This window comes from Pollicipes pollicipes, unplaced genomic scaffold (genome assembly GCF_011947565.3).
Source record: "Pollicipes pollicipes isolate AB1234 unplaced genomic scaffold, Ppol_2.1 Scaffold_4881;HRSCAF=5763_pilon_pilon_pilon, whole genome shotgun sequence".
Classification (NCBI taxonomy): domain Eukaryota; kingdom Metazoa; phylum Arthropoda; class Thecostraca; order Pollicipedomorpha; family Pollicipedidae; genus Pollicipes; species Pollicipes pollicipes.
In genome coordinates this window covers 9,928,996-9,949,968 of record NW_023596576.1, presented here as the reverse complement: position 1 = coordinate 9,949,968, position 20,973 = coordinate 9,928,996, and the positions used below count along the sequence as shown (strand labels likewise).

Genomic DNA, 20,973 nt, shown 5'->3' with positions numbered 1-20,973 from the left:
GTTAGGTCAGCCCTACCGGCTGAGCCCCCCAAACTGATTTGAAAAGGCGGCACCACCGTGAGGGCCCTGCGTTATAGCACGACATCCTTTCCCCCTCATGGCAGAAAGCTGGAGACGGCCGGGCTGAATCGTAGACGGGTGGCACGCCTCGGCTGCCCTGGTGGGGCCACGGCCAACGAAGCGAGCACCGCTACAGCTTTTCGCCCTGGTTCCTTGGCAGATTACCTGCGGGAGGTCTCTGCAGCGAACGTCAGGCCCGCGGCCAGAGCGTCGTGTCGGAGACTCCAAGTCGCGCGATGGTTTAACAGCGAATGTGTTCAGGCATCACAGTGTGTCACGCGAGCCCGCACCGGCACGTTCACCGATGCCGGCCGGCTGGCTCCTGACGACGTCACAGAGCCCCTGAGTCGCGACACAACAATCTGAGGTTGTCTGCATTAATGATAAATAATTCCGTGAAGAGAGCGCATTGCTTCAGGACAATACAAAATGTACGGTGCGCCATGATAAGCGCAAATGTAGAACGTTCCTGTTAAGTAGGCTGTCCCTCAGTCGGACTGACTTGACGTGGCTTGATCTTGACCCGTCTTGATTTTGACTTGATTTGACCCGAGTACTTTTTATATCAAAATATTTAACATTGACCTCGGCATGCATTATGGTAATGTTCTGACGCGCACCAACCGCTCTTTCGTCTCGCGTCTCTAAAAAATGTATTGTTGTTATGGGGGGAGGAGAAATACCTATGAAGGGACTTAGCATTGCTCAAAATAACTAATATCTTAAAAGCATTTTGCGTGACTTATGATACCTCAATCGTAGGATAGACGTCGGGCGCTGTTTGTGTGAGACTAGCCTGGACCATCCACAGCAGTTTGAATCATTCCGATCGGGTGATTACATCGCGGGATGGCAGCGAGATGCAGAGGAGCTCCGACAATAGCATTCGTCACAACACACGGGTGGAGCCAGTCTATTTGTCCTCTGACGTGTTATGGTTCTGGATGTTTAGCTTTGTGGAGCATGCCATTAATAAAGTCAAAGGCATTGCTATGGCCATACTGGGCGGCCACCTTTCTTATGTGGGACCTGCCGCTACAGCCGTACAAGAAGTCTTGCCAACCTTTATGGACGATGTCAAATTTTTCAACTACCACGAGCATCTGGCGAAGTCAACAAACGTTGGTTTTTTCCTTGGAAGCTTTGCGAAGTTTGGTTGTGATACAGCGCACTGTTCCGTCGCAGTCAACAAAAAATTAAGGATACTTAAGCCCATACAGGGGATGCGGTCGCCGATGAGTTCGGCCCTGAAGACGTCATGAAGCCAAATGTATACACACACACTCGAGTTGAACACCTACGAGTTTCAGAAAGTTTGGTCCGCGTTATCCGCTGTCTCTCTCAGATACAACGCACGACGGCACGAGGTCACTCGATGAATATCAACGAAACATGGCATCGGCGCATATATCAACAAAAATAAGGGCTGAGACCCGGTAGCAGCGTGTAAAGCACAGACTACCCATACTTAAAAATCAAATTTTCTATATGATGCAGTTCGAGCTGCGCACCAAAACGTAGGTATCGACAGACAAACGGCAACAAAATAGGACCTTTTTATCTACGCATGCATCATGACAACTCTGGTACATCGGAATCATGCACGCTAACATTCTAACGGAAGAAACACTAGCTCCCTGTTGTTTCTTTCCCCCATCGCAGTAGTGAACATTCATCTGAGCGCGTTGCGTATCGAAAGTTTTCACAACCAAAACCTCCGACAGTCTGTTCGGGAGCAAGAATATTACGGATAAGCGGGGTCAGGACACAGCCCTCAATCACGATGAACACACTGAACACGTATGACAAGATTCGCAAATGACGCATGCCCCAGTTACATGAGCTTATGCGTCTCCCACGAGTCTTCAAATTCCTGTTGCAGCTGGTCCATCCAGACGGAGTGGTTGATCTCCCAATCGTCAGTGCCCAGATCTCGGCCAGACGAGTTGATGTTGCTGATGACGGTGTTAAGCGCGGTCAGTCCCACTGCGACCACGATGACAACAGCGACCACGGCGATGATGGGACCTGTGGACAGCGACAGGAGCGTTGTCGACTGACTTGCACGCTCAGCCCCTGCTCTCCCTGTAATGCTGCCGGATGCGAAATACTGTCCCTGCACATCTGTGTATAGAGTAAGCTCCGCTGTGTGTACATATATATATATATACATATATATATATATATATATATATATATATATAATCTCCGCTACTATACTTTTACTATGTTCCGTCTCCTCACCTGAAGAGAATTCTGCGTGCGGCCATGTACTCAATAGCTGGCATCTACTCTCAAAATATGTAAAACGCTTTCGGTGTATTTCTGGGAGGACGCATGCTATCACATGCATCATAAATGGTTTATTTATAAGCGAACTGAATTGCAATGCTACACACTACACCTTTCTTTTATAGTATGTCAGCGACCAAAATATCTTAGTCTCATTTCAGTGCACTTGACTATCGTTTTGAGAAGGGGGAGGGGCTTAAAGCGACCCTCGCGTTAGGTTTACCGGGCGATATTTTCCTGATCCGTCGTGCAACCGTAACACTTTTTTTAACTAGCTTCTAGGGCATTAATAGCACATATTCCGATAGAAATGTGCCTGTAATGTCTTCAATCTGGGAAGCGACCTGGTTTAGGAACATCGCAGGAGATTCTACAGCCGGCACGGAAGGCGACGAGTCCGACGACTGTGCGCGGCGGAATGGCACTGCTACGATTTTACGTCAGAACTTCTGACGCGATTACTGCTAACGACCAAACTTCCACGGGATCGCTTCTGACGCAAATACCTCTCGGCCACGAAATTTAGAACAAAAAAACTTCTACGTGACGTCACTTTCAATGAAAAAACTGCTAACGCATAAACATCTACGCGGCAGAAGTTCTAATGCAAAGACTTCTACATGACGCCACTTCTAATGCAATGACTTTTAACATATAACCTGCCATGCGTAAAATTTTTGATGCAAGAGCTTCTAACCAGAATAACTTGAATGGACTCCTACTGAATTATGGTAGAGTTTTGCGAAGCCCAAACCTTTTGGCTTTCTTAGGGACAGATCTTCCTCACCGCCTCTACGAGGCTTGGGCTTCTATTTTCGTCCTGGGGCTCTGGGGACAGGATGATGTTCTCCGTTGTCTGCTCCACTACCAGGGGCCTGCGACTGGTAGCTCTACCAGTTGGTCAGAGCACCATGAACTGACCTTTAGGTCAGTCCTTCCACAGTCACAGAAGCCCCCTGAATAACACTCATATATATATATATATATATATATATATATATATATAACAATAACAGTTTGGGGACTGTAGCCTAAGTCGGGGAAGGGGGGGGGGATGGATTCCACACAACTAAATAGGAAACACCTGGCTGACACAAAAACGTCCTGGCTGGTACGGTACAACAGACCCTGTTCCGTTACCCTGGTAACCCGGGCCGAGTGGGAGGCTCCAATTTGTATCAGGCGCCCCGAGTGAAGAAAGTGCAAGACCCATCACTGTTACTCGAGGGCCATGGCTTTTTTGTTCCGTTATTGGAGCCCCTTTTCAGTATTGGTGATTCCCTGTTCGGACCCCTGATCAACAGCGGGACCCCTTCAATTCCTCGGGCCCGATTCCCAAGGGCCCATGTGCTATGCCGGTGAATGTCGTCTGACTGATAATATGGGGCCTTGACAATGTCCACGTTCGATAGATGAGGCCTCCAGTGTCGGTACCCCAACCGGAATGCGTCTCATTATCTCACGGGTTCTCCTAGTGATTCAAGAGGAGTCACTTGGACTGAAATCCGAGGGCCTTGGCTCTGCCCCTGTTCGGCTAATAAAGGTCCTGGTCGGAGCCCCTGTTCAATGTCTTGGATCTACGGAGGCACTGTTCCATGCGTGGATCCCTTGTTCATTATCGGGGATCAAGCGCAACTGCACAGATCCCGTGTTCAGTTTTCTGCTCAGTACCGGGGCTCCTTGGCCGATAGAGAGAGCCCTCAGTAAGTCAGAAGCCCCCTGAGCGACGCCGGGGAGGCTCTCTCATATAGTAGGGTCTTGATACTGGTCCTGATCGGCATATGGGTAGTTGCTCAGCACCGGACCGCTGCTAGGTATCGGGGTCATTGCCTCAGTTCTGGGACTTCTGGTCGACGGGCGGGCCCCCACAATGCTTCAGAGACCCCAGGACCCTGGTGGGCCCTTAGAACCCTGCGGGCCTGAAGGGTCGAATCCGGAGCTTCCGGGCCGCGAACGAAGCTTTAGCCCCAGAGCCATAGTCACTTTAACTGTTTCGGGCTGGGACGATGCATCCCGATTCAGCGGCTCATGTGGTCTTGTCATACGCCACCTACGCCGGTTGACTAGGCACGTGGCAATATTTTAAAACCATGGGTTTCAAATCGCGCACAGTAATTTAAGCAGAAGGCGGTTTGGGAATAGAAGCCAGTATGGAGCTGGGAGGGCAGTCCTTAGCGGCGACCACCACGGCTGACACACCCAGCCCAAGGCATACAATCAGCTGCACGCGGTAATCTGAGACAACAGGGGATCCAGTTCCAGTAATACCACGATCGACCTCCTGTGAGGGCCTGCAACAGTGGTGGCAGACTGCTTCGCTGTCAAAGCTACGTTGACGCCAAGATCGCGAAATGCAGTGGCTCTGAGCAGAGCACAGTGGCGCCCAAGCTCTTATGGACACAGGCGTTTTGACAAGACGGACACCGAACGTTTGGATGCAACTAACCTCTGTCACAATATTAAGAGAGGACACTGTCGGGCTATGGAAACACTTCTAGCTCGAAATCTACGGTGGTTCCGTAGATCCAACATTGCCACGTTCAAGCTCATGTTATGACCTAGACCTGCACTACACTCAGCTGCATCAGCACGTCAATTCCAATCCAAGGTCAAACCATCTAGGTGTAATTTCTTCCACTTATGCCGTGGTAACTCTCAAGCTCCCAACGGAGCATGGAGCCGTGATGACTGCGGTTACAGCAGTTCCGCCGCCTGTCAAGCTTCCGAAGAGGCACCAGCATGGATGCGGAGTGGACTGTGGGGGTGTCCAAACTACGGCAGGTGGGGTGATACAAAAACATGCAGTGGGGAGACACGCAATCACCAACAGGCAAGTAACCTACACTGCACTTATTGGTGTTGTATCATCATATGACCAGACCACACAATAGGTGAAATGCTTCGTAAAGTGGACTAGTCGAGACGGATTCGTGACGCGCTTCAGATAAAACGCTCCCACAATTTGAGGATGAAGCGGATGACTGCCAACATCCTAGTTACACAATAATGTGGTACAGTTTTGTAGAGTCGGTGTAGACCATAGCGTGTCGGTGCAACATAAAAATGTGGGGTATGTGCGTAAAATGTACGTATGTAAAAGCGACTTGGCCTTCTTATCTACGCTCCCATATATGTGACAGCGAAAGCCTGAGAAGTATTTATGGCATCTACGGCTTCAAGTCCTGCTAGCAGGTGGCACAAATAACATGGCAGGCCCAGCTTTGATATCTATCGGTTCCTTTTCACCGCAACATATAAAGAAATTGGAACGAACTATTAACATAATCGATGTGCATAAAATGCCTACAGGCCATTTCCTCAAAGTTTTCAGTCGTATCGAGCCGGTAAACCATCCTTACGAAGCTGATCCACGCCATGCAGTCTCCAAGAACACTAAGTTTCCATGTGAGAGAATGCAAAAGTCTCTCACCGGCGGCACCGATTCCACCCAGTCCTCCGAGAAGACCTGCCAGTCCCTGGCGCCGATTAGAGCCAAATAGACGATCCAGCCAGCTGAAACAAACCAGATAAGACATCGTGTTATCGTGTGGGAGATACCGACCTGTGCTAGGGCCGCTGCTCGTGGAGTGACTGTCCGTGATATATTTGGCTATGCGAGGCTGGGCAAACGTAGATTCCATTATATTGTTTTAGACGTGTGGAGGAAGGTTACTAAGGCGCACGTGCGTGTGATAGATGTACCTAAAATGACGCAAACGATCCTCAAGTTCAAGCTCACGGTGGCTCTCAGCACCTAAATTTTGTTGGCGTGACTCGCCATCGTGAAAACATTGGAGCTTCGCATTAGCCTGATTGTCTAACGGACAACTAGGATACCCTGGTTGTCTCACGGATATCCCGCTGAGGACCCACGCACCTGTTCCGCTTGGGCAGTTCTGGCTCGTAATTGTAGTATGTATAGGAGTCGGGAGCCGACTGGGCAGGCTGCGGGTAGAAGCCCTCATCAGCAGCCACGACCGCTGCCACAGCCAGCACAATACAGATGATGAGCTTCATGGCGAAATCTGAAACAGCAGCCAACCCAGTTACGGCAATGGCACCATCAGTCTAACGTGGAGAAATGTTGCGGTGGCTGCAGTTTTTGTTCGCCTTGGCCTATGCCCTAACGTTGCAAGTTGCCGCTGCCAAGCTATGCAAACGTCCGTAACTCGAGGCGGCATCGACCCCGTAGTGGGAACATTACCACGTTCAACCTCACGTGACCAATTACGACGTTTGACCCAGTTGTAACGGCACACCGATTTCGGACCAACGTCGCACCTTGGAGCTATAATGACCTCCCAGCTAAAGCACGATCACTGCGACACTTTGATGAAGACCCAAAATTGCTTGACTCTTTTTTGTCCTAAGATACTTCCCCTTCAACCCCAGGGCATTTAACTAATTGCACTGGCGCCCAAACTACTGAAGGTGCGATGGATAAAATGGCGCATTTTTTAGTGAAGACGCCAGGATGCCGCGGTCAAAAGCTACAGACACTGGTAGGTAGTTAACCTAAAATGCGTTCGTTACGTTATAAGACTGAGATGCAGAGGACACACTTAATCACGTATTTTGTTGACTGACTGCGATCAAAGGACATTAGTCATATACTGCAAGAAACAACTTGCCCCATTTTTAAAGAATTGTGCAGATAACTCTACTGTTTCGGTGACACACGGATGCGATGCGTCCTTCTACAGCCGTTTCAGATACCAGCGTGTCAGTACTCGTGACACTGACACGGCGCGTCGGCTCAGGAGTCTGCGGTCCAGGACGCCTCAGTATCAGAGCAGCGGTCAGCGTGCCGGGCGTTATGCTAGTCCAGGCCACACACAGCGACCGGCTCCAGCTCGGCGCCATCGGCCCGGCCACTCCCACCAGCCGGCAGTCCCAGCGGCGCACCGGGTCACTCGCACCACTGTCGACCGGTCCGTCCCTGCAGACCTGGGCCACCGCCCGGCAGGTCACCAGTCGCAGGGACGGCCTGCAACTAATGACGCCAAAAGACCTTATCGCCAGTAATGAGCGCACCACGACCGCACTGTCGGCGCCGTACACCACACTGTTGACGCCGTCTCCGAAATAGTGTCGAACGCTGCACTAGCGCCGCCCGCGGACGCCGCCCCACCTCCTCACCAGCGTCCTTCCCTGGCCAGAGCGTGGCACTGATCGATAACGGGTGTGCAAGGGACCGAGCACGTCTTCCTTTATGTGGCTGACTTTTGACGTGACACCGTTATGGATCGGCGGCCGTGGTTTCGGTTTCTGGCTTACAATTGGTGGATGGAATAGGCACATGAGGCCGAAAACAGTGACGGACATAACATAATCCAGTATGCATGTACGTATGAGGTGGATGCTGTTGGAAATTCTGAGAACATTGGTGGGAAAAACACGTCCGACAGTCCTTGAAAATCAGATGCGAAGCTTAAGTGATAACTTGATGTAGTAGTGGTGGACCTGGGATTTCGTCAAGGGCGTGACCGCGCAACATTGTGGCCCTTGGAGCTCGGTACCCCCTCCAAAAATGATCACATTTGGTCCATTAAATTCTCAAATTGTTGCGTATGCTATTTCCATGTTGCGTTTGCTAATACCTTGCTGTGCGCATGCTTAGAAAGCTGGACGTGGTACGCATCTGCATATATGAACGTCATTCATTTTGTTCAGATCATGGTGTATCCTGCTATTTTTCGGCTAAGTATCTCGGAGGAGATAGGACAAGGTGAGTTAAAGTTGGCTACTAAACGTCATTAAAAACAAGCGCGACACTTTATCCCAAGAGTAGTTGCGGCTAGTCGGTTTTCGGCTAGTTGTTCCAGCAAAAACCTGGCTAGTTGATGTGATTAGCGGATGGCTAGTGACAAGTACGGAATTTTTGTTTGGACTGTAGTGAGAAGTGTGAAACATGCCAGCATTGAAAAGGTCTTAGGAATGTGATCCACAAGCGTAATGAGCGTCACAAATTCAACAACTTAATCACAAATGGGAAATGACTTATGGGACGTTGGCAGCGCGTAAAGTTACCTTACGAAATTGCGCGTAAAAATCAATAAAAACCATCTCTGACTGCTGCTCCCTGCTGCCAAAACTGCTGCTCTCTGCTGCTGAGGCGCCAATGGGACTCGTCGTCTAGCAGATCTCGGACTTGTGTTCATGAGTTTATTTAGCCAGACCCGTACACACGAGAATGCGAAACATCATGAGCGACGGGGCTGCTTAAGCTCGGAAGCACGTGTGGGACGGTTCGTGGCAGAGAAAGATCCCTCTGACTTCATCGGAGGAGCCAAAGATTAATGTGGAGGGCCCGGAGCTATCAAGAGGGCCCCGAGCAATCAGGAATGGCCCGACCGATTAACACTGAGAGCCCCGTCCACGGTGAAGGCGCTCCGGTAAAATGGATAAACCGAAGGTCGATAGTGATGACACCTGAGCGTTCGAGCGACCGGGTGCCGCGGCAGCTCAACCGAAGGCCGATAGTGATGACACCTAAGCGTTCGAGCGGCCGGGTGCCGCGGCAGCTCAACCGAAGGCCGATAGTGATGACACCTAAGCGTTCGAGCGGCCGGGTGCCGCGGCAGGTCAACAAACAGGCTCCCGTCAATAGCGCAGGGTTCTCCGAGCAAACGAGAAGAACCCGAGGCCAACGCGTTTGGGTCATGAACGATCTGGAGTGTTCCGGAAGGTGAGCACACAGGGCCCCGGTCAGAGCGCAGTTCCCGCCAAGCAAACGGGAAGACCAAGGTGCACGTCCCTCAGCGATCGAAAGTGGCTTGACAGATGAACGTATATGGCCCCCGACGACAGGGTAGGATCGTCAGAACAAATGCAAAGAGATCACGTTCGACGTGAAATGCTCCTTAACGATCGGATTGACCTGGTTAGTGGATATTCAGGGCCCCCAGCAACAGGGTAGAGTACCTGAACAACGTAGTGAACCTTAAAGGCTTTCCAATTACCGCCCTCCCAATTGGCGAGAAATTGGCTTTGTCACCTCACGGGCCCTTCAGCTTTGCTTGCGACTGTTCTTGGTCGCCGTGAGGCACAAAGACGTCCAATGTTCAGCGTTTGTTGTTAAAAACCTGCGTCCGCTCGGATGCCCATCAAGCCGTTTGGAGCTTATGGCCGACTTCAGGGCCCAAAGAGGTGAAAAGAGGGGAATGGCGCCGCTCCCCCCCCCCCCTGTCCCTCTAGTTCCGCCACTGAATGACAATGGTATCAACCAAGTTGACTTTTTAGATAAGGCAAATTCTTTTGAAGTTAATGTTGTCCTATTCGATTTTGTGCGATCTTGAAAATTGTTAGACAAAGTATTACATATTTCTTTCGGAGCAAAACAAAACTTATCTTTTTTACAACGTGCAAAACTTTAATTATGCACCTAAGAGCGTATGATGCTGCCTATTTGAACAGTTTTCTTGATCGACATCGCTCATATAAACATTGCACCTTAAGCTCATTTCTGATTAGGAGACTATGGTGAACCAAACGGCAGACAGGCAAGCTATTCCTTTCTTAATCCGAGGGAAGATCCGAAAATTGACGTAAGAAAGAAAGGAAGTTGAGAGTGCTTATTCTGACATTTATCGACCATCGATATATAAGGCGTTGTTAATATGACACTCTCAATGAATATTTGGTAAGCAAGCTCTGAACTTACGCTTGCAGGTGCAGACCCCGGTATTCAGAGATTGAATGTATGAAATTTCCTAATGGGTAATCGCCTACATAAATCTCAATCTACTGCCACAACCGCGCAAGCAATCTTCCCGGCGTTTGTTGATGACGTCAATCCATCGTGTTATGGCCTATCATGAACACGTGTTGACGTCAACGCGAGGCGGTTTGCCAAGTGACGGGTTTACAAAATTTGGTGGCGATGACACATGCCACTCTGCAGCGATTTATACGAGTCGGAAAGTAAAGGAGCCAAGAACGGGCCGACCGTTCCTGATTTGTTCGTTCCTGTAGCCGCCATGAAGAAACATATACATATATACATTCCTATTTGTTCTCAAACCGTCCCTTTTCATAACAAGTGCATAACAAATACAAACGCACAATGTCGCACAACAAGTAACAATGACAATGGCGCACAATTCAGCAAAAACACGTATTCTTAGTGAAGTAACAGCGCTCGAAACATAATTGGCATGTTAACACAAATCAAAACATCATTCATGAGCATTTGCGAACATTACCTCGAAATAAAGGCATCAACCTGTCGAATATAATTGAACAGCATCATTTATCACAAGTTATTGAAGTGCCTGGAAAACGTATTGATAAATAGATGAACATGAATGACAACCATTATGTGTCATGATTTGGTTAAATTGATATCATAAGCACTCTGGCACCTTAGAAAGGCATATCGGGGCTGGTCGTTTACTCTAAATGAACACTACCCCAATCGTATGTCGCAGAAAAGTGATGAGACATCACCAGGACACGTTGGGAAAAGTGTTCGTATTTACGCACAGACTCTGACTGACCCGAGCGCGGGAATAGTGCGAATATGCGAGGCGAAGACGCACTGCAGAGTCCATAGATCACAGAGGATACCGCGTGCACGTATGGGAAAGGACGGGCGCGGCACAAATGGCGCACGGTCCGAGAAGACGACCTATTGCGTCGTCCACGAGTCCTCGAAGTCCTGTTGCAGCTGATTCATCCAGACCGAGTGGTTGACCTCCCATTCGTCCGTGTCCAGGCCTCGGCCGGATGAGTTGATGGTGCTGATGGCGAAGCTGAGTGCGGTCAGCCCCACGGCCACCAGGATGACGATAAAGATCCCAGCAATAAGGGGACCTGCGGGCAGCGACAGCAGCGTCACTGACATGGCCCACTGCCGTCGGAGCAGACGTGCGCCGCTGCTGCCCCTCAGTTCCGGGTCTCCGTAGTGCTGCCGTGCGCGAGAGACTGACATTTCACTTTCGTGTATGGTGCAAGTGCTGGGGAAGACTGCTCTTCTAGTTCTAACTCAGCCGGAGTTCGCATGTTCGCAAGAAGCCTGCCGTGCAAAGCTTCCAGCGTGGATATGCGTTGTTATCATACTGACACTTCAGCTGCACCCAGGGTCGGGGTTAAAGCGATCTGGCCTTCTTATCTACGTCTCCGTCCAGGGATGTGACCGCGGGGAGCTTGAGAGTTATCTATGGTACCTATGGCATTCAGTACCGGAGTCGAGCAGCATAGCCACTCGGCTATGACAGACACAGATTTGATATCCATCCATTCTTTTCTACTATAGCACGCTCCGCCCTCTGAATTAAGACACAGTTAACGTAACTAACGCGCATAAAACATTGGCAAGCCTTTCCGCGAAGTTTTGAGTCGTACTGTAATGGTAGCCCTTGCTCATGTAGTTTGTCCACGCCGTTCAAAGACTCTATGGTCATTGATTTTCCCTTTGGGGAATGCAAAAGTGTCTCACCGGCGCCACCGATTCCTCCTAGTCCTCCGAAAAGATCTGTAAGTCCCTGGCGCCGAGTAGATCCAAACAGACGATCCAGCCAACTGAAACAAGCCAATTAAGACATTGCCTTGCCGTGTAGGAGATAACCACTTATACTGGTGCCGCTGGTCAGGGAGTAACCGTTGGTAGTGTGCTTGGGTAGCGAGGCTGAACAAAGGTAGCTTTCACGCTATCGGCTTTGGTATGGAGGAAGGTTACTTAGGCATTCGTGGCAAGTTCACGTCAAAGAAAGTGTGGTAGACACCTCAGAGGACATGAAATATTACCAGCGATCCACACATTACGGGTCACGGAGTCTTCAGCACATCAATGTGATTGACGCGGCTTGCCGTCGTGAAAACATTGGAGCTTTGCATTGGCCTGGTTATCCAACGGATAACTAGAATACCCTGGTTATCCAACGGATATCCCGTTCAGACGCCACGTACCCGTTGCGTTTGGGCAATTCTGGCTCGTAATTGTTGTAGTATGCGTGGGAGTCGGGGGCCGACTGGGCAGACTGCGGGTAGAAGCCCTCATCGGCAGCCACGACCGCTGCCACAGCCAGCACAATACAGATGATGAGCTTCATGGCGAAATCTGAAACAGCAGCCAACCCAGTTACGGCAATGGCAGCACAAGTCTAATGCGGGGAAATGTGACGGTGGCAGCAGTTTTGGCTCGAATCGATCTATGCCATAACGCTGCAAGTTGGCACTGCCAAGCTATGCAAACATCTGTAACTCGAGGCGGTATCGGCCCCGAAGTGGGAACTTGTCACATTCAACCTCACGAGACCAAGTGCGACATTTGTCTCGGTTGTAACGGCACACCAATGTCCGACCAACATCACAGCTTGGAGCCATAATGACCCTCCAGCTATAGCACGATCACTGCGACGCTTTGATGAAGACCCAAAATTGCTTCAGTGACATCGGTAACATATGGATGTAGTGGATCTTTCGATAGTCATTTCAGACACCAGCGTGTCAGTATTGGTGACACTGACACCGGCGTGTCAGCCCAAGGGCCTGCGGTCCAGGACGCCTCTGTATCAGAGCAGCGGTCGGCGTGCCGGGCGGTGTGCAAGTCCAGGCCACACACAGCGACCGGCGCCAACTCGGCGCCCCATGGCCCGGCCATTCTCCCACCAGCCGGTGGTCCCAGCGGCGCACCGGATCACTTGCACAGCTGTCGACCGGTCCGTCCTGGCAGACCCGGGTCACCGGCCGGCAGGTCACCAGTCGCAGGGACGGCCTGCAGCCGGTGACGCCGATAGACCCCACCTCCAGTGACGAGCGCACCACGACCGCACAGACGGCGCCGTACACCACACTGTCGACGCCGTCTCCGAAATAGTGTCGAACGCTGCACTAGCGCCGCCCGCGGACGCCGCCGCATCTCCTCACCAGCGTGCTGATCTGGCCGGAGTTTGGCGCTGGTCGGTAACGAATGAAACAGGGGCTCCACATCTCCGCTTTTATAAGCCTCACTTTTCCACTGACATGGTTCAGTCTGGAGAGTTGCCCAGACGCCGGTTGTCCCCAGACGCCCATGGCCGAGATAAGGAAGCAAGATGGGCAAGAAAGCGACTGACGCACCGAATAGATTAAAAGCTCAGAGTGTTGAGATATATCATTTGATGCACTGATTATTGTGGCAGTTTGAAGTAACTCAGGGCTTGGATTTGTTTCGATAGCGACATTTTTGGCGGACGTCATAAAATTAGTCTTAAAGCCGAAGAGGGTACGTGTCAGTGCAAACAACTACGCTTTTTACCGTTTTTCTTTCGGTGAATTTCGTTTAAAATCTACGCAGTGCGGATTTCGAAGTTATAAGATTTTGTTGTGTTTGTGACGAGCTGTGACGGGCGCGCCTAAACCCTTTTCTCGTAAAACGTGCAAAGCAGACCAGCGGTGCAATCGGAAGTGAAGCATTGAATTGGAACACTGCGCTTCAGTTAAAGGTGCTCCAAATGTGTGGAGTTTTGAACTAAAGTATCCACGTCAAAAGATAGCCATATCCACGAATATATATCCACACCCACGTCGAATATTCACGAATATAACTTGGTGCATTTCACAGCCCTGCTTTTCTTGAGACCAAAAATCCTTTAGTTTTTGAGCTGCACACTTTGGAGATGTTCAGACTATTTCGTGCAGACTATGTCAAGGTTCATTTCAGGCTTGCGTGACGGCATAGCAACGTCATTCAAATCTTGCTATCCCCATCATGTGATGTTCAAGACCAAGAACAATATAATGGTGCGGCTGTTCATATCTTGCGTTCGTGGACACGATTTCCAGACATGACGGCCGTCAATTGACTCAAAGTCAATGCTGTGCAAGGTACGACGAGGTAATCAAGCAATGACGTATTAAAGAACATTTGTACTAAGCAGATAAATCGCGCTGTCTAGAACATTATTTTCCACTTAAAAATATACTTATAGTTATATGCAATGTTTTGCTTCAATGTCTTCAAATGTGGAAATCCCCTGTAAGTTACACCGGCTTTCGGTGCTAGTAAGCATCCAATAAAAATTTCATTAGCAGAACACCTTCTAAAAAACGTTGCGAAGCGGCCCGCAGTGATCGCCACAAACGGCCATCGCAGCTATAAAATGCCAAAGAATGGTCAGGGAAGAACAGAAGGTGATGATATTGATTGGCCGCTTCGGTGACAAACCCACTAAAACGATGAGTGGGATAAATCGTCCCGTATGAAATGGGGTAAAATTTCCGCACTACGACGCATCGCCCGCAAGCATTTGGTATCATGGCTTTGTTGATTAAACATCTCTAGCGAACGATAAACGATATTCATACAAGTCAGTACTTTCCTTCAACGCTACAACTTTTGCGAAAGGATTCAAACAAGGTACTGCTGTCACGGATGGGACGATTGTTCAGACTATCGTCCTGGTTTAGTGTGTTAGTATGTACACAACGTTTCGGCAATTTATTCTCGTTCGTCGTCAGGTGTTATTGAGCCCTATGTACGAGCCTTAACCCCAAAATTATCCGCTCGCAATTGTTGAGATTCGAACCGGAGTCCTCTGATACGGTCTACCGCTCTTCCACCTGATGCAACCGGGGAGGTCCGCCGTCTTCTCGGGTAGCTAATGCAGGCGTACAGTTAACACGGCTCCAAACCAACGATCGTTCCTCACTGCATTGCAACCCTTGCTCACCCTCTACATCTGCACATGGAAATACAACTATCACATTGACATGCCGGAACTAAGTTATTGTGAACATGGTATGTGACCTAATTTCAGTAAAACATCAGCGTTCAGTAGCAGCGAGCGGCCTCGAAATATTGGCGCGTGAAAGGATTGCGATTTCTCTTGACACAATTCCCACAAATCGATCTTGGGACCGACCCAGTGTCATGAAGCGAGACAACACCTAGAAAACACAGAAAATTAATGTTAAAGATATATCAGAAGAAGACGCTCTAGTCTGAATGTTTCGGCAACGAAACCGTAAGCACAATGGCGGGGTCTAGCATGAAAATGAGGCGAAGTTCATGCATGACCAGGTATCATGTCGCGAAATTTTCTTGCTGTGAATTCACTCATCAAACATCTTTATCGACAAAACGCTATCCACGTTAACCAATGAATTTGTTTTCGCTGCTCTTGTGGATTGGTAGGTGTCGCTGAACCAAAACAATCGGCGACGCGGATGTTTTGAGTGCTAATTCACAAAAATAGTGCAGCGTGCAAGTCCGAATAGATCAAAGAGATAAACCACATCACTAATGCCACCCGGGATATATCCTTCGTAAGGGTGGGTGTGTGAGTGCACAGCACCACTAATAATAAGTAAGTACGACCCTGCTACTAATTACTTTTCGGATTGTTCCGATTGGACGATTACGCTCCCAGATCACCAATGATTTGAGCGAACCTGAGGTGGTCGCCGAAGCGTGCGTCTGGTGGCGGGAAATGTACCCATGGAAACGTCGAAAATCTGAATGTTCAGCTCTTTTTAGCATCCTGTATATGAAGTCAAAGCCTTTATATCGGTATTCATATCAGGCAAACAGCCACCGAAATATAAAAATACTGCTACAAACGCGCGGGCTATCGTACCGACGGTTCCTGATGAACGTCAAGCCATCGTGTTCTGACATATTATGAACATCTACTGGCGTCAGCACGAGTTGGCCTGCCTAGTTATGGGTATGCGCAATTTAGTTGCGATGACGGAAGCCGCTCGGTAAAGATCAACACGAGTCGAAAAGTGATGGAGCCCATTGAGGCACCGGTGGTTCCTGAGTAGTTCGCCGCTGTGTGCAACTTTTCGTGTAGGCATTGCTCTTCCCTCCTGTTCCTTGGAGAAATAATGAATCCGCATGCCAGTTCTCTCTTTCTCTCTCTCTCTCTCTCTCTCTCTCTCTCTCTCTCTCTCTCTCTCTCTCTCTCTCTCTCTCTCTCTCTCTCTCTCTCTCTCTCTAATGCTGTCCCGAAAGATCCGAGTCGGTTGTCCAACGCTTCCTTTTATAACAAAAACATAACAAATACAAACGCACAATGCCACACAACAAACAACGATGACAATGGCGCACAACTCAGCAAAACGCGCATGCATTCTAAACCAAGTAACTTGTCAAAGATCACTCATAATCCTTCTTGAACACAACACTTGGAAGGCATCAACCTGTCGAAACACTGGAGCAGCATCATAGTAATTGTCAGAGTAAAATAAACATCACTAGTAATTGGAATGCATGCCAAGGAGTTGGTATTTCAATGTAGTATGAATAGGAACAACTACATGCCATGATTTGCTTGAAGTTGTATCATAAACACTCTGGCACCTTAGAAAAGCACATGATAACTTGCCATTTGCTCTGAATTAACACTTTGACTCAATTACGTGGTGCAGGAGAGTGATGGAAACTATATAAGCATGGTGGGAAGTCACTATTTTTTCCCTAAAAGCCCAGGCTGTCGCAAATTTACAGGTAGTCAAGGTGAAGACGCATTGCAGGGTCCATGGACTACAAGGGATGTCGTGCGCAAGTATGACGAAGAGCACAAATGACGCAAGCTCTAAGGAGACGACCTAATGCGTCGTCCACGAGTCCTCGAAATCCTGCTGCAGCTGGTTCATCCAGACGGAGTGGTTGACCTCCCATTCGTCCGTGTCCAGGCCTCGGCCGGATGAGTTGATGGTGCTGATGACGTAGTTGAGTGCGGTCAGCCCCACGGCCACCAGGAGGACGACGACGACTAGAGCGATAAGAGGACCTGCGGACAGCGACAGCAGCGTTACTGACTCGGCCCACTGTCGTCGGAGCAGACGTGCGCCGCTGCTGCCCCTCAGTTCCGGCTCTCCGCAGTGCTGCCGGGCGCGAGACTGTCACTGCACCTTTGTGCTTGGTGTAAGTGTTAGGGGTAAGCTGCCCTCACACAGCACCCGGAGCTGACACTCGGAGGCAAGAAGCCTCATCTGCCAAGCATCCAAGTGGCTCGCGCTAGAGTTCAACTAACACTTCATCTACATCCAGGGTCAACATAAATTAAAAGATGCAAGATATATACGTAACACGCATGTATGCACGAGCGACCTGGCCTTATCTACGTCTCCAATTCGAAATGTAGCCGAAAGAAATTTGAAATTATCTATGACATCTATAGCTATCAATGATATCTATCAACTGCTTTCCAACGGAGCATGCATAATAATTGGAACAGAGGTGTTATTAGCATAATCGACGCCATTTCTTCGAAGTTTTGAGCCGTATCGTAGCGGTAAATCATACTTATGTAGTTTTTCCACGTCATTTTTCCAAGTCTCCAAAATCACTAGGTTTCCTTCCGAGAGAACGCAAATGTCGCTCACCGGCGAAGCCGATTCCTCCCAGTCCTCCGAAAAGACCTGCCAGTCCCTGACGCCGAGTAGATCCAAATAGGCGATCCAGCCAGCTGAAACAAACCAGGTAAGACATCGTGTTATCTTGTGGGAGATACCGATCTACGCTGGGGCCGCTGCTCATGGAGTGATTGTCCGTGGTATGCCTGGCTATGCGAGGCCGGGAAAACGTAGGTTTCACTACATAAGTTTAAATATGGAGGTTACTTAGGCATGTGGGGCAAGTTTATGTCATAACACGTGTGGTAGACATCCTAGAGGACCTGAGATATCACCAGCGATCTACATGTTCTGTGACACGGGGGTTCTCAGCACATAAACTTCATTGACGCGGCCTGCCATCGTGAAAACCTTGGAGCTCCATATAACACTGGCTGTCTAACAGATATCCCGTTTAGGACCCACGCACCCGCTCTGTTTGGGCAGTTCTGGCTCGTAATTGTTGTAGTATGCGTAGGAGTCGGGAGCCGACTGGGCAGGCTGCGGGTATAGGCCTTCATCGGCAGCCACGACCGCTGCCACAGCCAGCACAATACAGATGATCAGCTTCATGGCAGTATCTGAAACCGCAGCGAACTCAGTTAAGGCAATGACAATCAGTCCAATGTGGGGAAATGTAGTGGCGGCAGCAGGTTTTGTTCGCTTTGGCCTATGCCATAACGTTGCAAGTTGCCATTGCCAAGCTATGCAAACATTTGTAATCCGAGACGGTTTAGACCCCGTAGTGGGGACATTATCACATTCAATCTCACGTGACCAAGTACGACATTTGACTCGGCTGCAACGACACACCAATTTCCGACCAACGCCACACATCGGAGTTTTAATGACCCTCCAGCTATAGCATGATCACGGCGATGCTCTCATGAAGACCTGAAATTGCTTCACTCAGTTGTGCTTCCTAAGCTGCCACCCCAGGACACTGAAGGAATTACACTGCCGCCAAAATGGCTGAAAGTGTGATGAATTAAATGACTCCTGTTTTGTTGTAAGGGTGCCATGATGCCGTGGGCGAAACCCGCAGTCACAGGCAGCTAGTTAGCCTTAAATGATTTTTATAATGCTATCTATTTATGCGCAAGTTGGTAGCATATTTTATAGACCGACCTCCGTGAGGACAGCCATGATACAGTGCACGAAACAAAGTGCACCATGTTTTCAGAATAATTCAGATGATCCCACTACACTTTAGTAACACATGGCTGCGGTGTATCTTTCAACAGCCATTTCAGGCACCAGCGTGTCAGCATTGGTGACATTGACACCGGCGTGTCAGTCCAGGGGCCTGCGGTCCAGGACGCCTCTGCACCAGACCAGCGATCAGCGTGCCGGGCGGTGTGCAAGTCCAGGCCACACCGCAACAACCGGCGCCAGCTCGGCGCCGTCGGCCCGGTCACTCTCCCACCAGCCGGCAGTCCCAGTGGCACACGAGGTCACTCGCATCGCTGTCGACCGGTCCGTTTCGGCAGACCTGGGTCACCGGCCGGCAGGTCACCAGTCGCGGGGACGGCCTGCAGCCGGTGACGCCAGTCGACCCCACCTCCAGCGACGAGCACACCAGGACCGCACAGACGGCGCCGTACACCACACTGTCGACGCCGTCTCTGAAATAGTGTCGAACGCTGCACTAGCGCCGCCCGCGGACGCCGCCCCACCTCCTCACCAGCGTGCCGATCTGGCCGTAGCTTGGCGCTGGTCGGTTACGAATGTGAGAGGGTCTCGGCATGTCTGCTTTTATATGCCTCGCTTTTCTACTGACTTGTTAAGCCTGGAGAGCTGCGGTCTGTCTCTTGACGCCCATGGCCGAAATGAGGTATGATGCGCAGGGAAAGGACTGGCGCACCGAACATACCGAACGTTCGGAGTCATGGTACGCATCCTGGATACATTATTTGAGCAATTGTAAGAATGATTGTGGTAGCAATTCTTCCGACGGTCGCCACGAAGCTAACTTTGAAAGCTGGAAAGTAAGTTGGCGTTAGAAAGACCTAATCACTGAACATCTTTACGCAGGGAATTCTGTTCGAAACTACGCGGATAAAAATCGGGACGATATGTTTGCCTGGGTATGTAAAACACTGCGATGCGATTCACCACGTGACATTTCCAGTTCGCGACTGCGATGAGCTAAGTTGGGCCTGCAAGTTTTCGGAATCCGTAGCGAGAGCGGCTTCCCGGATTCGTTGTTGTTATTATCATTGCGGCTCTACGACACAGCTACTGAGGCTATATGGCGCTTGCCTGCCTCTCACCCTGGCAAGAAAGGCGTGCACCGCGGAAAATCGAACTCTGCACATCTGCTTTCCCAGACGCCCAGTTCAACCATGCACTTAGGGTTCACCAGGTTCTCGAACTTTCGGGATAATTTTTTTTTACAAAGATTCGGTTTTCGCGAGAAATCAACTGTCGCCATAAGACATGGCCAGGCTGCTAAGTTATTTTGGTCATATCAAGTGTTTCCATAGATTTCATGTGATTCTAAAATGCTTGTAGTGGGTTCCTTCGATGATCCTAGCTGCTTGTAGCCAAGTTCCTGGGTGATACTGACGAGTACATCAAAAGCAAGCACAACCCAAGTAACGAGAAAAATGCCGATTTCTACATAAAGCTTACCTCGAAGAACAGCTTATGGTATGCACCTGAAGCATCGAAAGATCATACTCCTCATTCCAAGGGTGGAAAAGTGCCTTTTCTGTCACCCACGAGATTTGGAATCCTGTGAATTGTCACCCGGAGTTAGATCTTCCATAAATCGGTGCGATATATCTCTAGATGCAATAAACTGCAAAAACAAAGACAAATTAGATGCAGCTAAAGCACAACCATCACGCATTTTTTGTTTCGGGAGCTCATTTGCACTAAAGCTTGATTTGCTGACCATCAAACACTGAATGATAGCTTCTGGTGGAATCGTGCTTCCTAACCAGGGGAGCAGTTTCGTATTTTTAATTACCATTATTTCTGTCCATTATTTTCCCGTTATCATAGTTTGGGGGTTCAGCCCCCAAGAACGTATTTTGAGAACGTAACCTCTGCTGCCAGCTGCGACCAATTGCGTCAAATCTGGGGATAAAATGGTTTTAAATGTATTTGGGAGGAAGGCTCAGCCATTTGTTTTTGCCCCCCCCCCCTTCCATCGCTCAGCCCTACTCATTTTGCAAAACTGCATCCCTGTAGCCCTACACTAAACGATAACATGGTTCTACAAGCACCTGAAACCATATCACTTTTGTTTTGGTGACGTCATCGTATAATCAGCTGAAAGCGTTGGCGACT

General features: G+C 49.5%; 2 protein-coding genes across 2 annotated transcripts; both read right to left on the bottom strand.

Annotated features, from left to right (window-relative positions):
* Positions 1-1,053: 1,053 nt before the first annotated feature.
* On the bottom strand, positions 1,054-13,132 carry LOC119101192 (uncharacterized). The gene is made up of 4 exons (XM_037224479.1): positions 13,099-13,132; positions 12,262-12,412; positions 5,783-5,865; positions 1,054-2,088 (listed from the first exon to the last, which is right to left on the bottom strand). The coding sequence occupies exons 2-4, from the start codon at positions 12,402-12,404 to the stop codon at positions 1,895-1,897; spliced, it is 420 nt and encodes a 139-aa protein (XP_037080374.1). The 5' UTR covers positions 12,405-12,412; positions 13,099-13,132; the 3' UTR covers positions 1,054-1,894.
* A 3,173-nt stretch (positions 13,133-16,305) lies between these two features.
* On the bottom strand, positions 16,306-19,271 carry LOC119101369 (uncharacterized). Its single transcript, XM_037224699.1, has 4 exons — positions 19,238-19,271; positions 18,107-18,257; positions 17,668-17,750; positions 16,306-17,072 (listed from the first exon to the last, which is right to left on the bottom strand). The coding sequence occupies exons 2-4, from the start codon at positions 18,247-18,249 to the stop codon at positions 16,888-16,890; spliced, it is 411 nt and encodes a 136-aa protein (XP_037080594.1). The 5' UTR covers positions 18,250-18,257; positions 19,238-19,271; the 3' UTR covers positions 16,306-16,887.
* Between the last annotated feature and the right edge of the window lie 1,702 nt (positions 19,272-20,973).

Excerpts from the sequence above, each read along its gene's own strand:
- LOC119101192 (XM_037224479.1), bottom strand. The coding sequence starts at position 12,404 with ATGAAGCTCATCATCTGTATTGTGCTGGCTGTGGCAGCGGTCGTGGCT. Across the intron at positions 5,866-12,261 it reads GAATTGCCCAAACGCAACGG|CTGGCTGGATCGTCTATTTG; the intron begins GTACGTGGCGTC and ends GGTTTGTTTCAG. Across the intron at positions 2,089-5,782 it reads GGGTGGAATCGGTGCCGCCG|GTCCCATCATCGCCGTGGTC; the intron begins GTGAGAGACTTT and ends CGCTGTCCACAG.
- LOC119101369 (XM_037224699.1), bottom strand. The coding sequence starts at position 18,249 with ATGAAGCTGATCATCTGTATTGTGCTGGCTGTGGCAGCGGTCGTGGCT. Across the intron at positions 17,751-18,106 it reads GAACTGCCCAAACAGAGCGG|CTGGCTGGATCGCCTATTTG; the intron begins GTGCGTGGGTCC and ends GGTTTGTTTCAG. Across the intron at positions 17,073-17,667 it reads GGGAGGAATCGGCTTCGCCG|GTCCTCTTATCGCTCTAGTC; the intron begins GTGAGCGACATT and ends CGCTGTCCGCAG.